We start from the raw sequence: 18234 nt of genomic DNA, 5'->3' as shown, positions 1-18234 counted from the left end.
TGCAGAAGAGGTCAGAATATGTCAAAGGGGTCAGCAGATGGGGAGCACTCAAAGGAGAGCCAGACACATCTTTTCTTAGATCGGCCCATAGGCCATGAACGTGACCTCCAGCACTACAACTATTCCAACAGTGAGCAGTGATTGCCAGTGGCAGCTCTGTGGCACTGAAGATATTTTATAAACTACTGTCATTTAAAAGTACAGAGGTCACTTGCTTTTCTGTGTACCTGTCAGGGTACAGGTATCACAGCTCACTTATTTTACATCTTTTAGAAAGAAACTTGCAGTAGTATAAAAACTACGCATAAGACAAAAGTATTCTGACTTGAAGTGTAGCAAGTAACAGGTACTGAAGGAGATATGTGGTGGCTCTTCTCTGTAAACTTTTCCAGCCTCCGTTAATTTGCAAGATTATTCAAAGCAGTGCAAGTAAAATCTAAACCTGAAACAACATAATGTAAAAAATAGTATCCTTTTGGATTACTTTTTCATTGAAGAGATGTGATATATTTAAGCCTGAGTGTGCTTAATGAGATATCTCTAATATGAGAGATTTTTAAACTAATGTCCGATGTGCTTAAAATAAAAGAACTTTTTAAAATGGATATTCAAAATTTTTCAAACAAAAAGAGTAAACTATTTGGTTATGTAAGTTCTAAACACAACTGATTTCATTCTTGCTCTCAGAAGTTATTAACTAAATATTCAGCTATAGAAACACATACTGCGTCCATTTTCATTCATTCAGGGAAAATTATGCTTACCCCTTCAGACTAAAATTACTATCTGAAGCACATACAAAATTCAGTAAAATACTGAGCAGCTTCCCTGAAGTAATTTAGGTAATAGAAAACAAAATAGCTGAAGTGGAGGAGAGTGTAGACACTTGATACATACTGTAGTGTCAACAATGGGATGAAATTTCCCTTATTCCAAGGATGAGAATAGAAACACAGTAATAGCAAGAAAATGCTTAAAGGAAGACATTAAATATTATCAGGAACAAATAAACCAAATTTCCTGAGCTTTGAGGCATGCCATAAAGGACTGATATGCTAACTTTTATCCAAGAATACTAAAAGAATTAGACAACCATCCAAATGAATAATTTTTGCTGATTTTTACCAAATACTGCAGCAATGAGGAATTCTAATAGGCCGGGAAGATGCTACTATTGTGCCAGAAGTGGTTTCACAGTGTGTCTTGGGGATAGATAGGTGCTTTTGCTGAACTTGTTCCAGAGACAATCATGAAAAGTGCATAATGGAAAAGGGTTTAGCATGGTAAATGAGTCCAGACAACATTGTTACATCAAAAGTAATTGTTGCCAGATGTCTGCATTTCCTGACGCTGTCAGGCTGTTTGGTGAGACAACTACAAGGACATACATATCCATACATGGCATTTGTGATATACTTGATGTGTAACCCTGTGCTGAAGTACGTGGGGTTGTACATGAAGAGCATCATCTGCTGCTGCATCAGCAGAGGAATATCATATAAGATAGCACTAATTACTGTCTGTAAAATTAGTCAGAGCTCTTTTCAAATTGAAAAATATTCAAAGCAGAACTTCAAGAACGACCTTGAGGTTGAAAAACACTCACAAGGAGTAAATACGGAAGTTGTGCCTACCAAAGAGTTTAACATGTTTTTTCTACATCTATCTAAATTGTTTGTAAGACATTTTGAATAATTAGATAGTGATCTAAAAGGAAAAGAGGCAAAAATTTTTAAAAGGGTTGGAGTCTGGAAAAAAACCCCAAGTATCAAAAATTACATTTTGGTTTAACAGTTTGGGTAACTACCACTCAGAACAGCTCAGGAGCACAGCTGTAAATTTTCAAAAAACACCGAACATTAAGGCTTGCTGTGGAGAGCCACTAAAATGCTCCAAAGCTGGGAAAAACGAGTATTTAGCCATTGAAATGAAAATTTAAAGCTGCACAGTTGTCATTGCCACAGTCCTGCATTTACAGTCAGGTGATGCATGCTTGGTAATTGGCACAGCCCTCCTCCAGGAGCTCTTAAATAGGTCTGATTTTCTCAGCTAGCCCTCTTTGTGAAGAGTATTAAGTCCAAACAGGGGGTATTAACATGTAGTACATTGGGCAGTTTGCTTTGCCTCAATTGTGAGTGAAGAAGGGGTGGAGGCCTGAAGGAGCATGCTCTTGAGTCTTCAGACAGGTGGGTTTAGTTCTCTGCTCTTTACCAAGTTTTCCATATGACACTCACAACAGTAACCCAAGCGAAAATCTCAATACCTGCACCTTCTTTTTTTTCCAATAAGGTTTTGGAAACCCATAACTTTCTGGCTCATGCTGAGCTCAAGTCCAGAATTGTGTCCAATCATGTTGTCAAAATGGCAGAGCAAAAATGTGCTGTAGGGATGAAGTACTCTTTAGGTTTTCTTTTAAACAATCATATCACAAGAACTGAAATCAGAATTAGATAGGTCTCTGCCTCTACTGGTTAGTGATCCACAAAAGGCATTTACTTCCAGGAGCACAATCTGCTGTTCCTAACCTAATGCATGCCTGCTTGATCCAAGAACAACCCAAAAGTCATTGCCATTTGTGTTCAGAATGAAAGCTGAAGCTTGCAGAGGGCCCTCACACATCTGAAAAAATGTGTGAGTGCCTCATCTTGGAGCAAGAGCAAACCAGGTTGGTTTACACATCTGCCTGCAGGAATTCAGCTGCATGTGCCCAGTTCTCAGATGCGTGGAGATCAGACTCCCCTACAGTCTGCAGTGAGAGACAAGCCCAGCAGCTCTGCCTGATGCTGATTGTCATTGCAGAGCACAATCACCTTTGTTCAACAGAGAGAGCTAGCTCAACATTGCAGGTTATGTAGTTCAGCAGGGATGTCTGTACAGGAAAGAACCTCTTCCACTGACTGAAAATTCCTGAAAAATCTATCTCTGGAGCTAAGATCTAGATCTTTTATTTTTCTTTTCCTTTCTTTTTTTTTTTTTTTTTCTTTCTTTTTATTTTTCACCATGTAGCCAAATGTATCTGTTTATTTTCTGTATGAAAGCAGTGGCTAAAAACAAGGTGTGCACAGGACCCTGTGATTAGCTCCAGGAAAACTCAATCCCAAAAGAAAACAGCATTTAAAGGCCAGTCAGTGCTGGATCTTTGGGACTCCAGTCAAAAGTACTTGGCCTTCTCCATGAACAGTATTAGCAAATCTGGTGCCTATTTCAGCACTGTAGGTTCCTCTCTTGCAGCTTGGTACCTAAGGAAATTCCTGGAACTAGTCCTGAGTTCTTTCCTGAGGGGCCAGAGGCTGAATCAAATGTCAGCTCTGGTATCACATCAGCTGGGCTCTGCAATCCTGGTGTGCAGTATCTTGGCTGATGGAGCATACAATTCCACTTGGCTTAACTTGTTCTGCAAAGGGGTTACATCATATCAGTTTGTGGGTTTTGTCAGCCAGGAGTATACACTGGGGCCCTACTGACTCAAAGGAACTTTACTAGGAAGTTGTCCCTCACCAGTGAGATCTCCAGGTAGGGTACAGGTATCACAGCAAACTCAGGCTGAGTTGTGATGTCAGAAGGCTGAATGCAAGATCATAGAGTGGGTTGGGTTGGAAGGGGCTTTAAAGACCATCTAATTTTAACTCCTTGCCATGGGCAGGGATACCTTCCACTATACCATGTTGCTCAAAACTCCATCCAACCTGGCTTTGAGTAATTTCCAGGATCCTCTTGAGTTGCACTGATGGGGAACTGGACATGGAAATGCCGTTATTTCATTTCAAATAGATTCTCTTTCTTAGACACAAACCTTACAGCAGAACGATGCAGTCAGTAATATGCTTTACAGAGTTATTTGGTGTAACCTAGCTCTGTTTACCCAGGTCTGTAAAATATCTTCAGGCAATCTGAGAGCAAGATGCAGTAGAAATAGGGGGGAAAAGCCCTACAAATTTTAACAAATACACTTTTTGCCAACCTATTACACATGCGCTCACAGAGAAACCTGTTATTCCACCAGTACAGTAGTTTTACATGTAGTTATTTCAGAATGAACTCTAATCATTGCTGCGTGGATATATTTTTATATTTGTGCAAATGAGTGAAATGTTCACAGAAATCATACATGCACAATTCCAAAAGTTCATGCCTGTAAATCCTATGATGCTGATGGTTGTCACTATGTCTCTATTGTAGTTGCTGGGGTTGTTCTAAACCCTGAAAAGAATATGAATAATTCAATCATAAATTTGCAATGAAATTGAATTTTTTTGCTGCAGTCCAGCTCTCAGTAAATCAACAATGCAGTTACAGACTTCTCTTTTTTTGTTGTTGTCTTTTTGGGGATTTGTTTTGTTTTTGTTTTGTTGTTTGCGGTGAGGGGGGTTTGTTGGGGTTTTTTTAAAGTGTATTAATGAAAAAACTAGGCTCTTAAACTACTGCCTCTGGCATCAGTTGCTCAAACATAGCTGTGTTGCACTTTTTAGCAACCAAATTAATTCCACATGAAGAGAAAAGCTATTCACTCTTTTCCTTTTTCAAACTTTGCAGACGTCTTGCAGGAAATGGCTTGACATACATTCCTAAGGGAGCGTTTGCTGGCCTTTTCAGTCTTAAAGTGCTGTAAGTAAACTGTGTGTTGTTTGATATATTTCTGATTTCCTAAATGCTCTAGGGAACTAATTAACCAGTGAAGTTTTGATCAAGTAAATTACATATTTTGATCATCTCATTTTCAACAATTCAATTGAAGATACATATGAACATCATTAAATCTTTTTCACATAGAAAGTATCCTAAACAAAAGTTGGAAAACATTAATAGCCTTCTAAAAACAACTTGCTCATCAAGTTGTAGATGTCTCTGTACAATATCAAAGGTAAAAATTGATTCAGTTAATAGTTTCTTTAATTATCTCAAAAGTCCTGATTTGAGCTGAATTTTTCATCATCACAAAAATCTGGGGGTTTCCTTTTCTTGAGAGACATGGGGGGGAAAACGTTATTGTATACAACACAATGTAATTTAAAACAGTTCACATTTCATATATTTTTCTTTGCATTGTAATGACTATTATATAAATTATTAAAAATATTACAAAATTATATCATTTGGAGTAATAAGACAGTACATGCAGTTACTAAAACTACTAGGAGGCTCCATCTCACAGTGTTTACACTAGAGGGGATCTTTGCCCATGTAAAGTTCACAGAAACTGTATTATTAGCAAGAGCACCAGCCTCTTTAGCAGTGTCAAGCCCGGCCTGGTGCTACTGTACAAATCTCTACTGAAAAAACACTTAGCAGGAAAAGAAGTATGAAGAGATTCCTGCTCCACCTACTTCTAAGTTGGCAAGCTCTAGTTCTTATTGGCCCAAGCAGATTTAGGCCTGCCAGAAATTATTTCATTTACAATGTCCCATTGAATATGCCTCCTTTTGAAGGCAGCATGTACTACTTTGGACTTATCCACATAGAATATTTATATATGTAGGAGTTGGTCCAAACAAGGGTGTTAGGTAGTATGAATGAAACCATATTCAAAAGAAGGAATATTCTTTAGGAGTGGAAAGTGATTTTTCAATCTTTGCAAGGTAAATGATGTGATATTTGAGAAAAAAGATTTGTCAAGTCATTGCTAGCAACCTTTGGTTTGGGAAAATTTATTTAAGTGAAAAAAAATTAGCAGTTTAATTATAGAGATAAAATTTTATTCAAACTAAATCATAAATGTCTCACACAGTTAAGAGTTGATTTGCCATGGTTGCATTTTCCTAAGTAAGGATTTCAAGAGTCAGTCCTCCACAGCTTTATCAGAATGGAATCACTTCAGAAGGGGAACAATATCAGTGCATGAGAATGAAAATTTCAGAATCACTGGAGGCAATTAGGAAGTTACAAGCCCTACTGAAAGCAAATCAGATTTATTCTTTTAGCTTCCTTAGCTGCTTTGAAAATCCTGTTCAGAGCTGATGTCTAGCTGTTAGCAAAGCTAATATGCTACAGGTATTTGTTTGCCTTGAAGAGAGCAGGCCTTTGACAGGGGCAGGGGAATGAACTGTTTGTGTGACTTTCTTTGTAATCTTGAAATAAGACCAGTACAATGAAGGTAAGCTTGGAAGGAAATTTGCAGTAGAAAGAAATGATCTTTACTGTGTTGATTGTGGCTGTTGTGCTACTCCCAATGCAGGATGCTGCAGAATAACCAGCTCCGGCAGGTTCCTACCGAGGCGCTCCAGAACCTGCGCAGCCTGCAGTCCCTGTGAGTATCCCTGGGTAATCAATTTCCAACCTTGCATGAGCTGTAATGTACAATTACCCAATAATTATCTGTTAATATTGCTTTGTAATGCGCTGAATCAACTTTTTCTTTTAATTCTCTTTGAGCTGCTATTCAAGAGAATTGTACTGTCAATTAAACATCAAAAGCAATTGATTTCAATCCAGTAATTTCATTACACTGGCAGCCTCTTTGCAGCATTATAGACTGGTTCAACATCTGAGAAGACACTCACTGGCTTGCAATGCTTTCTGTCAAAAACATGACTTTTTGTTAGTATTCTTTACCAGGGGAGAGAAGGAATCCCAAATTACTCCCCTCTTTTTTTTCATTTGGTGTAATTTTTTTTAAGCACTATGGAAAACACTAATAACTCATGAAACAAAATGTACTAGAGGATACTTAATTATATTCTGTGCTTCAGGCAGGCCTCTGTATTTATAGCTCTTGACTGTCCATGCTGACTCAGTCCACAAGTTCCAGTTTTAACAGAACTACTGCAAGAAGTCCTGGACCAAGAGTGAAGTGCAGACCATTGGCTGCTTCGTGGTATGAATGAAATTATTTTGGTGTGCTTCTGCCGTATAAAAATGGTTGTATCAAGCTGAGCTAAAAGCTGACCTAGCCCAGCATCCAGCCTGCAATAACAGGTGCCAAAGGAAAACAGGAAGGTCCAGCAAAGAGTGCAATACTGCTTTGGTATACTGTTCCAGCAGCCAGAGGTTTGCACTCAGGGACTCACTGAGTCTGTTGTGGCTTTGATAGATAAAGGGTTTTCTTCTATGGGTTTGTACAATTGTAGTTTGAGCCAGTGAAACACTCATGATTTTTTGTGTCTGCATGTCTGCTGATGAGCTAGCATGGTGAGGTACCTTCTGATATGTACTTGGAACTTTTCACCACATTTGATGTTCTCTGCAGCATCAGGAGAAGGTGGAAACAGCAGTTTGGTATTCATGTACACCACATTTATATACCTCTCTTGTATCTCTATTAGTCAATTTTTCAGATGCAATCTGTTAGGATTGTCTGTCATGTGGAAGCTTTTCCATTCCTCTGTCATCCTTGTCGTGTTGCTGAACTCTTTTTCAGTTCTCATGTATTTGATCTGAGATGAGTGAAGGAGAGATAAGCCCTGTACAGAATGCTTAAAGAGCTTGGCACCATGGGTTTATGGAGGGCAAAAATTGACGAGTTTTTGCTTGCTTTCCTAATAATTTAAAACTTTGTTTTGTGTAATTTTTTTAACCTTTACTGAATGCTAAGCTGTTATTTTCATTCTTATTGCAACTGCAGGACTTCTTTCTAGCATGTTAGTAGCTACTCAAGAACTTGTCCTGTAAAGCTGGAATTGCCTTTTCCCTCAGCACCGCTCTTGACACCTGTCTATACTGGACTTCATCTGCCATGTTCCTGTTCGTGCACTTGGGCATCAAGAGTTTCTTCTGCTGCATTTGCACTTCATTTTTTGAAACCACTAAGATGTTTTTGCTATCTAAACAGAGGATGCAGTAAATTGAGTCAGTTACTGAACTATCCACAAAATTGTATTGTCACCTGATACAAAAATAAATCACAAAATTTTCTAAAGAAGCTACTGATTTTGAATCTGCAGCATGACATATCTAGATGATTGAAAAGAGAAAAGCATTTCTTTGCTCAGAGGAAAATGTCAAATTACTCTTCTCTATGCTTTAGCTGACCACCTTATATTGTCACGGAATTACTTTCAAATAAAACTATTTTCCTAAAATGTTACAAGATCCAAATAGAGAATTCAATCTGGAAGTTCAAATAGCTTTCACAAGAAATGTTGCTACATTGTGCACTGATCACCAACATCACAAGTCAAAGTCTGACATTGGCAGGGATAGAATGAGCATCTGTACCAATCTGGTTAGAGTTGTGTTGGTTGAGAAATGTGCTGTGTCGAACAAACTAATTTTTTTTTTTTTTGTGTAGGTAAAGAAGCTCCACCAGAAGGTTAATATATTTTATATACATATTGTTCAACCAAAATCTGAAGATCAAAATTAATGAAATTAGTTTATTTACAAAAAAATCATGTCATCTGTGTATAACTTAGCACTACACAGACACACATTATACTGTAATAGTTCCCATGTTCTTATGCCTGTCTTGAACTACATTTGCCTCCTTAATAAACAAAGCATTTGTTAAGGTTTCTAAAGGTGAAACAGCCCTAAGAATTAATTATCTTATAATTGTTATTTGGTCAGTGCTTTTTTTCTTTATTGACCAGACACAGACAGAAATATCTCAGCCATATACTTTTGAGGTTACAGTTCTTTCCTTTGATCTTTGAAAAAGTCATGAGAAAATGCTGGTCTAGTGACTATATTAGGTTTTGTTTCTGCTAAACAAACAAAAAAATCTTGCTGAGATCACATCACTCTATACACATTCTGGACCAAAACATGATAAGCCAAGCCAACAAGAGTTCCTTTGTTGCTCTGAAAGAGATTGTTGAATTTTCAGTACACTTGCTAAACAAAATGACAGTCTCACTCAGGCTTTGTTGCAGATATTTTTTTTCCTTGGGTGAAGAAGTTGAAGAACTAAACTGGAATTTGTGCAGTCTATTTAAAGGACTGAATTAAACAGAGGGAGAAAAGGAATGGTCAGTAGAAACTTTTAGACAGCTGCCTAGCAGACCCAAGATGGAATGATAGGGGTTTGTACAGAAAAACTACTATCACCTGAAAAACGATCTTTTGCTAGGCAAAAGAGACCTCTTTGAGGAAAAGAAAACTATTATTCTTTTGTTTGCTTAAAAGGGGTTGTGCCTGCCAGATAAAGGTGTGCACAGATTCAGTTTCTTGTTTCATATAGTCTAGGAATTTTCTGTTCACAAGGTTGTTTTGCATTGGTTTCTGATTTACAATAGGAATTATTTCTTGAAGCCTTTGAAATAGCAGGAGTCTTTTCAAGAGTGTAATTAAGAGGTTAAAAGCCTTCTCAAGAGCAGTTTCTATAAGATAACAACTTCTTCTCTTTATTATGTTTAGGTCTGCAGGTGGCATGATTTCTCAAAGCCTCACTAACCCTTTGCTTTAGTTAGCATATATGTGGGGAGGAAAAATAGCCGGTGTTGGGACTCAAATATCTTCCTTTTGTGGTTTTTCCTCAAGAAAGGCAGTCATGCAAAGGGGCAAACCATAGCAACTGCCTTGATACCTTAATAAATGTGAAGAGGATTATGTTAAAATCCTTTTTATAGAAGTATCCATGTTTAATTGTGCATGTGTGCACAATATGTACATATGCACACAATAATATTCCACATTCACTCATAATGCAAATTTGTCACAAATTTTTGCATCCAGGGTATTTCTGGATGATATCCTCTCCCTGTTATCCAGTTACAGCCTAAAAAATGACAGTATAGATGTCAATATTGATAGAACCATTAGTTGATGTTAAATCACCTGTGGTACGGAGAATAAGAGCTGATGTGTTGCAGGAACAAGCAACAATTTCTTCCACTTCATTGTCCAAGTTGCATTGCCAGAATGTAGAATGATATGACAAGTTTGAGTGACAAATATTCATAAATTTCTTAAGGCTTGACTTACCTCTAGAACAGATCACTCTTATTCAGACAGCCGATATTACTCAATAATTACTATAAAATGAGAAATAGGCACAAAAGTTAACCCAAAACACGCAAGGTTTGTGAATTTCACCTTTGACAAGAAAAATCCATGAGAAAACCTAAATAAATTAATAACAATTTTTTTCTGTCACTGAAGCAAAAAAATAAGATTGAAACAATATTAAAATATTCTCTAGTTTTATAAAAGTCTTTGTAGTTCAGTAGTCAAAACCAGCAATGTGCTGCTTTGGTTAATAAATGAGTTCAGCTACCAGAGCTTGGGCAATGTTTGCATAGGACTCTGGTTCTCTGTGTGGCAGGAGGATCAAGGAAGTAATGAGTACATGCTGATTTTGAGACGTAGTTTTGAGCAGAAGGGTTTCTGTATTATTGGATAATCCATAATTTTTCCTCAGAAATCTAGTGTGAACACAAATTATCCTGGTTGCTGGTCCTAACAATTGAAATGGCATTTATTTTATGCCAAGCACAACAGAGTGTGCAGTTACCTTGATTGAAAGGGAGGAACACACAACCACTGATGTGTCACAACTTAGTACGTGGCAGCAGGGTTCAAAGAGTCACTTGAATGCTCTCATCTCTATTAGTCACCTTGAGCAAATTTATTTCTTTAGAACAGAATATAAGAAGGAAATCTCTTGATTTTGTGTTTCACACATCATCAATATCTCCATTCTGTGTTTAAATCAAGAAAACTTTTAGTGATTTTTAATATATATGTATAGTTCAATAACTTCTCACATATGTTTATTGATGTGTTTTTCAAGTGTCATTTTTAATTAGCAGCTTATTTTCAAACTTTTTTTCATTTAACGCAGGTATTTGTTTAAATAGGTATCTTTGTTTCTCTAGTACAATCACCTTATTTTTAATTTCACCCTTTATATAATGGAATTTACATATAATTTCAGTATGTTTGAACAAGCATGGCATGGTCAAAAACTGGCTATGACATATCATTAATATTTTTTTACTTTTTTCCTAAATATGTTAATATTTGATTTTTCCCAAATATGTTAATCTTTGATATTACTAGCCACTTGAAAAGCTGCAGATCTTCATTTTCAAATGTTCCCACATAAAGGAGGAAAGGGTAATTGTCATTGCATATGGAAAAGCTTTTGCTATTCTTTTATTTGGATTATTGTAACACAACCCTTTGCAGTGAATCCTATAGATGAAACTTCCATTCTATTTGTTTTCTTGTTTAGATATCATTGTTAATGATGTCTAAACAGCTCTAACTGCTGCATTATCAGACACACAAATAGTCAAAATTAAGAACAGGTCGGGTGCTATCTCACTGCCCATGCCACACCAGTCATGCAGAACATTTCAAAGCAGTATTATTTACTGTATCACTTTCATTCCTGTGACATTTAAAGGACTTTTGCTTTGATAGTGGAAAATAGGGCAGAAGAGCATACAAAGCACTTTAAACAGTTGACAGATGGAAAAAATAAATCATCTTTTCTCCCTTAACAACCTGCAAAGCTACAATTTAGTGAAGTAGTGATTCAACTTTACAAGTAACAGCAAAGTAGTGTCAATGAAATTTTTTAGCATTTTCCAACATAATTTGTAGATTTCTTATATTTTATTTATTGGGTATTTCGGCATTTATAGACCACCTGATGCTGACACTAGGTTTGATGCAAAATATTATCTAGAATTCATCTCAGATGTTCTCAGTAGTTGCCTGTCTGGAACAGGTCAGCAAATGGATTTTTCAATGTCCCCCTACTCTCCCAAATATTTGACATTTCAAGAGAAGTTTCCATGCCTAGCCTGAAAAAGCACTGGAAGACTTTGAGGGCACATAGTTCTGCAACACTTCCAGTTCAGGCTTAAAATTAAAACTCAGCACTTTTTTCCCCCAGAAATGTTAAATTTGAACAATTATTTTCCACTTTGATGCATCTGTTAATAATCCTGCTTTTTAATTGAAAGACCAAACAACTGTGGTGAAGCTGCATTCTCTCACAAGAACTGTTTTCATGAAAAGACAGGAGCCTTAGTTGTGGTTTTCCATGTCACACCCCATAATAATGAAGGCTACAGAAGGTATTATCCTTCTCAAGAAAGCTGGTACCTCAACTGGTACCAACAAACTGCCAGAGGAGGAATTTCCCACATTTGAAATTGAGGTTGTTTGTACCCATGCAGATGTCTACACATACACAAAGATGTCTCAGAATTCTCTGTTGCAGTCTCCTTGGTTTATTGCACACCTTCACCATCCATCTGCTGCAGTCCCAGGCAGTGGGCAACAGAAGAGGGACTGAAACACCAAGCAGTAGTAGAGTATCAGACCACTCCTCTCAGTCACAGACATTTTTCTGGACTGATAACCAAGGAGAGGAAGGTAGAGGTGCAAGGTTACCTAAAATGCATTTGCTACTGGTTTTTTTTAATGTGCAGCCTCTAACTCAACCAGTCAGTTGCTCTCAAAGTGAGGTGCAAAGAGACTGTGTCAGCAGTTCCAGGCCAGCTGGTGATGTATTCTTTCATCCAATAGGAGCCACCAGGCATCTGACTCTTTCCTGTCTTATGAGTAATCTCAAAAGAGTGGAGATTTATCACATCTCTAAGACAGACAAATTTCTCAACCTCAGAACTGCTAGCCAGAACTCATCCTGCATGGCTGAAGCCCGCCAGGGTATGTGGGAGGCAAGAGGCTGCTGTTGGAGTGTTTGGCAGCACAGGGACTTAGAGCAGGTTTCCAGTCAGGTCCTGGGGTCATGCAGTGGCCACTGTGGTAATCACAAGCAGGGCAGGCAGTGCTTCAGAGCACTCCCAGGCTCTGGCTGTGGCCCCCTGCCCAGCTGCACTCTTAACAGAGTCCTTGGCATGCTTTTGACCCATGCAAAGAACATTCCCCTGAACTGGGGAATGTATTCCTGGGGTTCATCTGGTAGATCACATGCCCCTGGGACTGTCCTCAACAGGTGACAGCTTGCTTGGGAGGCTAGGAAAGGTCACTCCGAGCCATTTGGCTGAGGACTTGAGGGTGCTCCCAGACACATCAAACATGTCTGTCTGTCTGTGGGGTCATGATCTGAGTCTGTAGCCAGGTTCCTGGGATAACCCAACAGCTGCTAGCCCCCACTTTTCCTCAGTTGTGGTGATTGAAAGTACCCAGTATCAGAGCCAAGGTTTTTATCTTTGTATAAACGTAGCAATGCCATTGGCCTCTTGTCTGTATGCAGCAAGACAGCATTCATCATCTTGAATGCAGGTTTACCAACACCCCTGAGCAGCACATCTGAATGTGAAGTGAAACACTATGGATTGAGAAACTCCCAGGGCTGCAGCAACCTCCTCATGTAAGGCTGAGCAGTGGGACAGAAACAAATGCTCCTAAACTGTGACTTGTTATTTGTCCGTTTTGGTCTTCTTGTTGCCATGCAGGGTTCTTTGTATCAGTCCTGTAAAACTGAGATATGAGAACTGCTGGACTGTTGTGTTGTAATTAAGCTTTTTACAGTCCTAGCATTTTCCCCTGTGGACCAAAGGGGATATCCTGCTTAAAAGATCAGGTTTGAAAAACATGGCTCACAACAGCCAGCTCTATTTTTATTACATCCACTTTTCAAAGCTAGTTTAGATGTCACTTGCCATTACCTAAGTGGTACTTTAGTCAATCCTGTGAACAAACCCCTGAGAGAGTCTGTGTGCCAACACACTAACAAAGAAGGTGGGCTGCAAGTGACCCTCTCCTGGCCTTTGTGCCCTCCCCAGACAGGCCCTGTCCATCACTGCTCCATACTTCATGGAGAAACTTGACTAAGGCTCCCTGCATTACAGAGCTGAGTCAGGAGAAGAGGAAGGTGATACAAGAGGGACAAGTGCCACCTTCTTTAATCTACCATGACCAACATCAGTTTCCTGTGCTCCCACTTCTCTGCCTCCCCTACCTCTTAGGTACAGTCCCTTTTCCTTTGGTCTTACCTCTCCTACTTTAAACTTAAACATCAAAAGAAGCACTTTATCCTTGACTTCTTTGTGGCTTCCCTCTTCTGCAGACCTTTCATTGTGTTCTGGCCCTCATCCATTCAAAATGAGGCAATCCATGTAATAGCTGTTCATTTCAGAGGGAAAAATGGCTTGGGAGAAATCTCCTTCCTGATCTCCTATCTAGCATTTGATTTAAACCTAAATGAATAAGCAAGGCACTCCAACAAGATATTAAGGAATTTCTTGGTTGTGGAATATACCCAGGTTGTAGCAGTTTTTGAGAAAAGATACAGAAAATGGGGAAAAAAATATATATTCCCTTAGAAACCTACCACTTCTATGAAACTTAGCATCCATTCATATTAAATTGATTAAGAAATGCAAATCAAGTCTTTTTCAAACAACTGCCTTTGTCTGTACCAGTAAATGAGGTTTTCATTTTACATGGACAATATCTTTTCATAATTTGTGAGCATGGTCGCAGAATTCACAGTGTGTCACAGGAAACACTAGTGGGTTACAGTCCACATATCTCAGGCTTTTGCTTTGAAGGGTTTAGACATTTTAAGTGGGCTCATGGTGAATTTCATAGTGGCTGCTTTATTTACATGCTGCCTATCAGAAGAGATCAAGTATTTCTGTTTCCCTAAATTAGCTCTCTCTGGAATATAATAGCAGCTTTCAAACTCACCACATGTTATCTACATATATTTTTCAGTTATAAATAGGGTCATGTTTGTGAGTTAATGGGTTTAGTTCTGAAAGTGCCAAAACTTTGATCAACACATGTAAAACAATTGGCTGAAAAGGGTGATTTTGATCAGTCCTTTATACATCAATGTGCATTACCTACAGTATGACAGGAAACATAACCACTACTGAAACCTTTTAATATCTGCAAGAGGGAAAACGGTGCTTGGAAATTTAAAAAAGATTAGATAACGAAAGAGCACTTGAGGCAGTACTTCTTATAAGTACTTGCAGGATATGTAACCCAGTTACAGAACCTGAAGCACAAATCATTGCAGCTTTTTTGTTTCTTCCAAGCTTTATTTAAACAATAATTCAACTATCTGGAATTTCATTTACAGTACAGCAGTTCTGTTTTTCTTTCTGTTCTGTGGGTTATAGCCAGTGGTGGGTTTATATTTGGAAACTTCAGCTATTAAAAAAAAAATCTGTTCCTTGATTTGCTACGAAATATTGGTAAGATAAAAATCCTGGTCTCACTGACAACAGCAGAAATATTGCCATTTCAGCCACAGGGTCACATACAAACAAGTAACTGTTGGCTTCTCCACACAGCCAGCTATGCTGGGAGTGACTCCCATGGAGTGAGCAGGGACACCAGGGCTGCCCAGGCAGCCTTCCTATTGAACACTGAGATGCTAACTGCAATACTGCAGCACATGGAGTTTGAATAAAGCCTCCATTCTTTAATCAGGGAAACTGTCAAACTAAGGCAACTGTAACTTCTTAGTTTACATACCAGCATCACCCAGGGAAGAAATTTACTTCTGACTGAACACAAAGAAATCTCATCTACTCATTCAAATTATACCTTATTTGAAAACACAGGCATAACATGGTGTTGCCTGAGGAAAGGAGGAAGAAAAACACAAGTATTTCTAAACATTTCCAGCCTTACCCATTTGTTGACAGACCAATGAGTTATTTTGGAAGCTCTGTCTCTGCTGCCTGACATGTCAGTTATTATATTGAAAATTTAATTGTACAAGGGCTTTGACACTGAACCTTATAAATTTGTTCCAACTGACCTTGTCTCAGTTATTTGTCAGCCTGGCACGGAGCCTTAGCAGTCATTATTTGTTCTCATGAAGTAGGTAGGGCCAGCATGGAACAGGAGATAGAATGGACCTGACATTTTACATGACTGTAAATGAGGAAGCAGCTTTAAATAAAGAGATTAGTATGCCCACCACAAAGAGTATTGCATTTCTCTCAAAGAGACCAAATTTAGGTTGTACAGAATTACTTCTTTGTACCCCAGGTGTGGCTGTTTGTTCTGTACTATTTTCAAACATCTATTTAAATTAATTTCTGTTTTACCATTCACTTAATTACTCTTCTCTAAACATTTCATGAAAATTTTTAGAGCACAGCTTTCATGTTATGGAAAAGGTAAAGTCACTGCAAAACATTAAAAGTAGAAAAAGTTTATCAGGGCCCACATTCCCAGCTGGGTGTTTCACAGATTTTCAGAAATCTGAAGTGCACTTTTAAATCTTTCCCTGAAAGATTCACAATGAAAAGGCAAAACACAGCAAAAACAAAAGCCAGTGAATAGATGACGCTGTATTTGCAGCACCACATCTGAAAAGGTTTGCTAGCTTTAATCCTTAATTACACAAGTGTAAGAACAAAGCATCACCTGCAGACTCTGCAGAACTACAAGGTGCAGTTGAGCTCCCTCTGTTGGCTCTGCAGCAGCTGAAGTGCATTTAGCAACTACTTTTTCAACACAAATACATCACATTGGCAATACGAATCTCTAGGTAAAAAAACATTATGCTGCTACTAAAAAAATGTGAACTTCAGTTCTCATTAGAATTATTAGGATAAACAATATTTGCAGTGAAACAGGCTCCCAAGGGAAGTGTTCACAGCAGCAAGGCTAACAGAGTTCAAGAAGTGTTTGGACAATGCTCTTGGACACATGATGTGACTCTTGGGGAGGGTCCTGTGCAGGGCCACAAGTGGGACTCAATGATCCTTGTGGGTCCCTTCGGACACAGCTCATTCTGTGATTCTATAACTCCGTAATATTAAAGGAAAGGTAAAGCAGGAACCTCCAGAGACTCAGAAGTGAGTTCTATTTATGGGTTTTGGAATGGGTGTTTAGCATTTGGAAATCCAAAACATCTTGCAGCTCGGTGATTTGTAGATTCTGGAAGAGAGTCTCTGGATGATTTTCGTGCGCTTTTTTGTTCTATGGTTTCAAACAATTGGAAAAGGAAACAAAGTCATACCCGGTCTTTAGAGAGACTCTGCTCAAAAGTGATCAGTGTGTGCTCTCAGTGAGTTGATTGCTCCAAAGGAGACCTGTTGTCTCTGCAGAGCCAGATGACAAGCAGACATTTAAACATGATTTTAGATCTCAAGAATGAGGCTGCCAGCAAGATGGGAATGTAGAATCTCCAGAAAATGAAAACTGGAAGTGGTAATCCATGCCCATCCTTTGGGGTTATGTTCATGGTAACAACTTCTTATAGCTGTTGTGCAAAGACACTTTTCTTTTCTTGATGCCAATTTTCTCTGTTTCTTCTTCTCCTAGGCGTCTGGATGCCAACCACATCAACTATGTACCCCCCAACTGCTTCAATGGCTTGGTCTCCCTTAGACACCTGTGGCTAGATGATAATTCCTTGACAGAAATTCCTGTCCAAGCTTTTAGAAGTTTACCAGCACTTCAGGCAATGACATTGGCACTGAATAAAATTCATTACATACCGGACTATGCCTTTGGAAACCTCTCCAGTTTGGTAGTTCTGTAAGCTTTATTGATTTCTTTTTATACACAGTGTCTTCTTGAAGGGCTGTGGCCTCTTGGAGAAACAGATTTTTTTTGCATCTTGGTACAGTTTGACTAGCATTTGCTAAACCACTTGTTTTGATCTAGCTTCAAAGTTTCCATCTCAATAAAATATTCAAAGGAATTAAAAATCTCCCTATCTGGTCAGCAAAACAAACAGGAAGGGGCGCATTGTGTGTTGTCTAAGATTGAAAGAGGGAAGATTAGAAACAGGAAATGAACGGAAATCTTTCTCGGGAACTTGGAAAGAATGCCATCCAATAGAAAAAATAAGCATTTCCTGTCATAGAAAGTATATGTAGTTGTGTATTCGGTTACATTTGCATACTGGTTCCACTAACTGAAACATGCACGGCTGGCACCAAAATCAGGAAGGTGTAATATGAATCATGGTTTCAGCTTCTTACCTTCTGGGAATGTACCAAATGGAAAAAATCTAGACTGGCTGGAGAAACTTAATAGAGAAGTAATTTCAGGATGCTTTGGAAAACATTAACATTATTAAAGAGAGAATTATATAATCAAGCTATAGAGGCTGTCAGAAACCATGTAAGACACTTAGCATGTGGTAGCATACTCTAGCCCCAGTGTAAGCATTGAACCTGGCACACATCAGGGTTCTTCATTGGCAGCTATAGTCACTATCTCTGCCTCCATGGGGCCCCAAAATTGGGTATAAACACCTGACTTGTGCTGCAAAGCCTTTGCCTTCTCTTTACATTAAGCATCAATCCCTTTCAAGTTAAAGAATGGATGGACTTGTGATTGATTGACCTTCTAGACTTACGTCAGCAATGGAAAAGACAAGAGGCTGTCTTGAACATT

General features: G+C 38.5%; 1 protein-coding gene across 1 annotated transcript in view; it reads left to right on the top strand.

Annotated features, from left to right (window-relative positions):
- Positions 1-18234, top strand: part of LGR5 (leucine rich repeat containing G protein-coupled receptor 5) — an 89134-nt gene that overhangs the window by 47113 nt on the left and 23787 nt on the right. Inside the window, exons 3-5 of the mRNA XM_058805221.1 lie at positions 4534-4605; positions 6173-6244; positions 17152-17367. Coding sequence (XP_058661204.1) covers positions 4534-4605; positions 6173-6244; positions 17152-17367 — 360 coding nt within the window. The remainder of the gene's footprint in view (positions 1-4533; positions 4606-6172; positions 6245-17151; positions 17368-18234) is intronic.

Source organism: Ammospiza caudacuta, chromosome 5, assembly GCF_027887145.1.
Source record: "Ammospiza caudacuta isolate bAmmCau1 chromosome 5, bAmmCau1.pri, whole genome shotgun sequence".
NCBI classification, from domain to species: domain Eukaryota; kingdom Metazoa; phylum Chordata; class Aves; order Passeriformes; family Passerellidae; genus Ammospiza; species Ammospiza caudacuta.
Note: the sequence above shows the minus strand (reverse complement) of the source record. Positions and strands in the feature narration are given on the sequence as shown.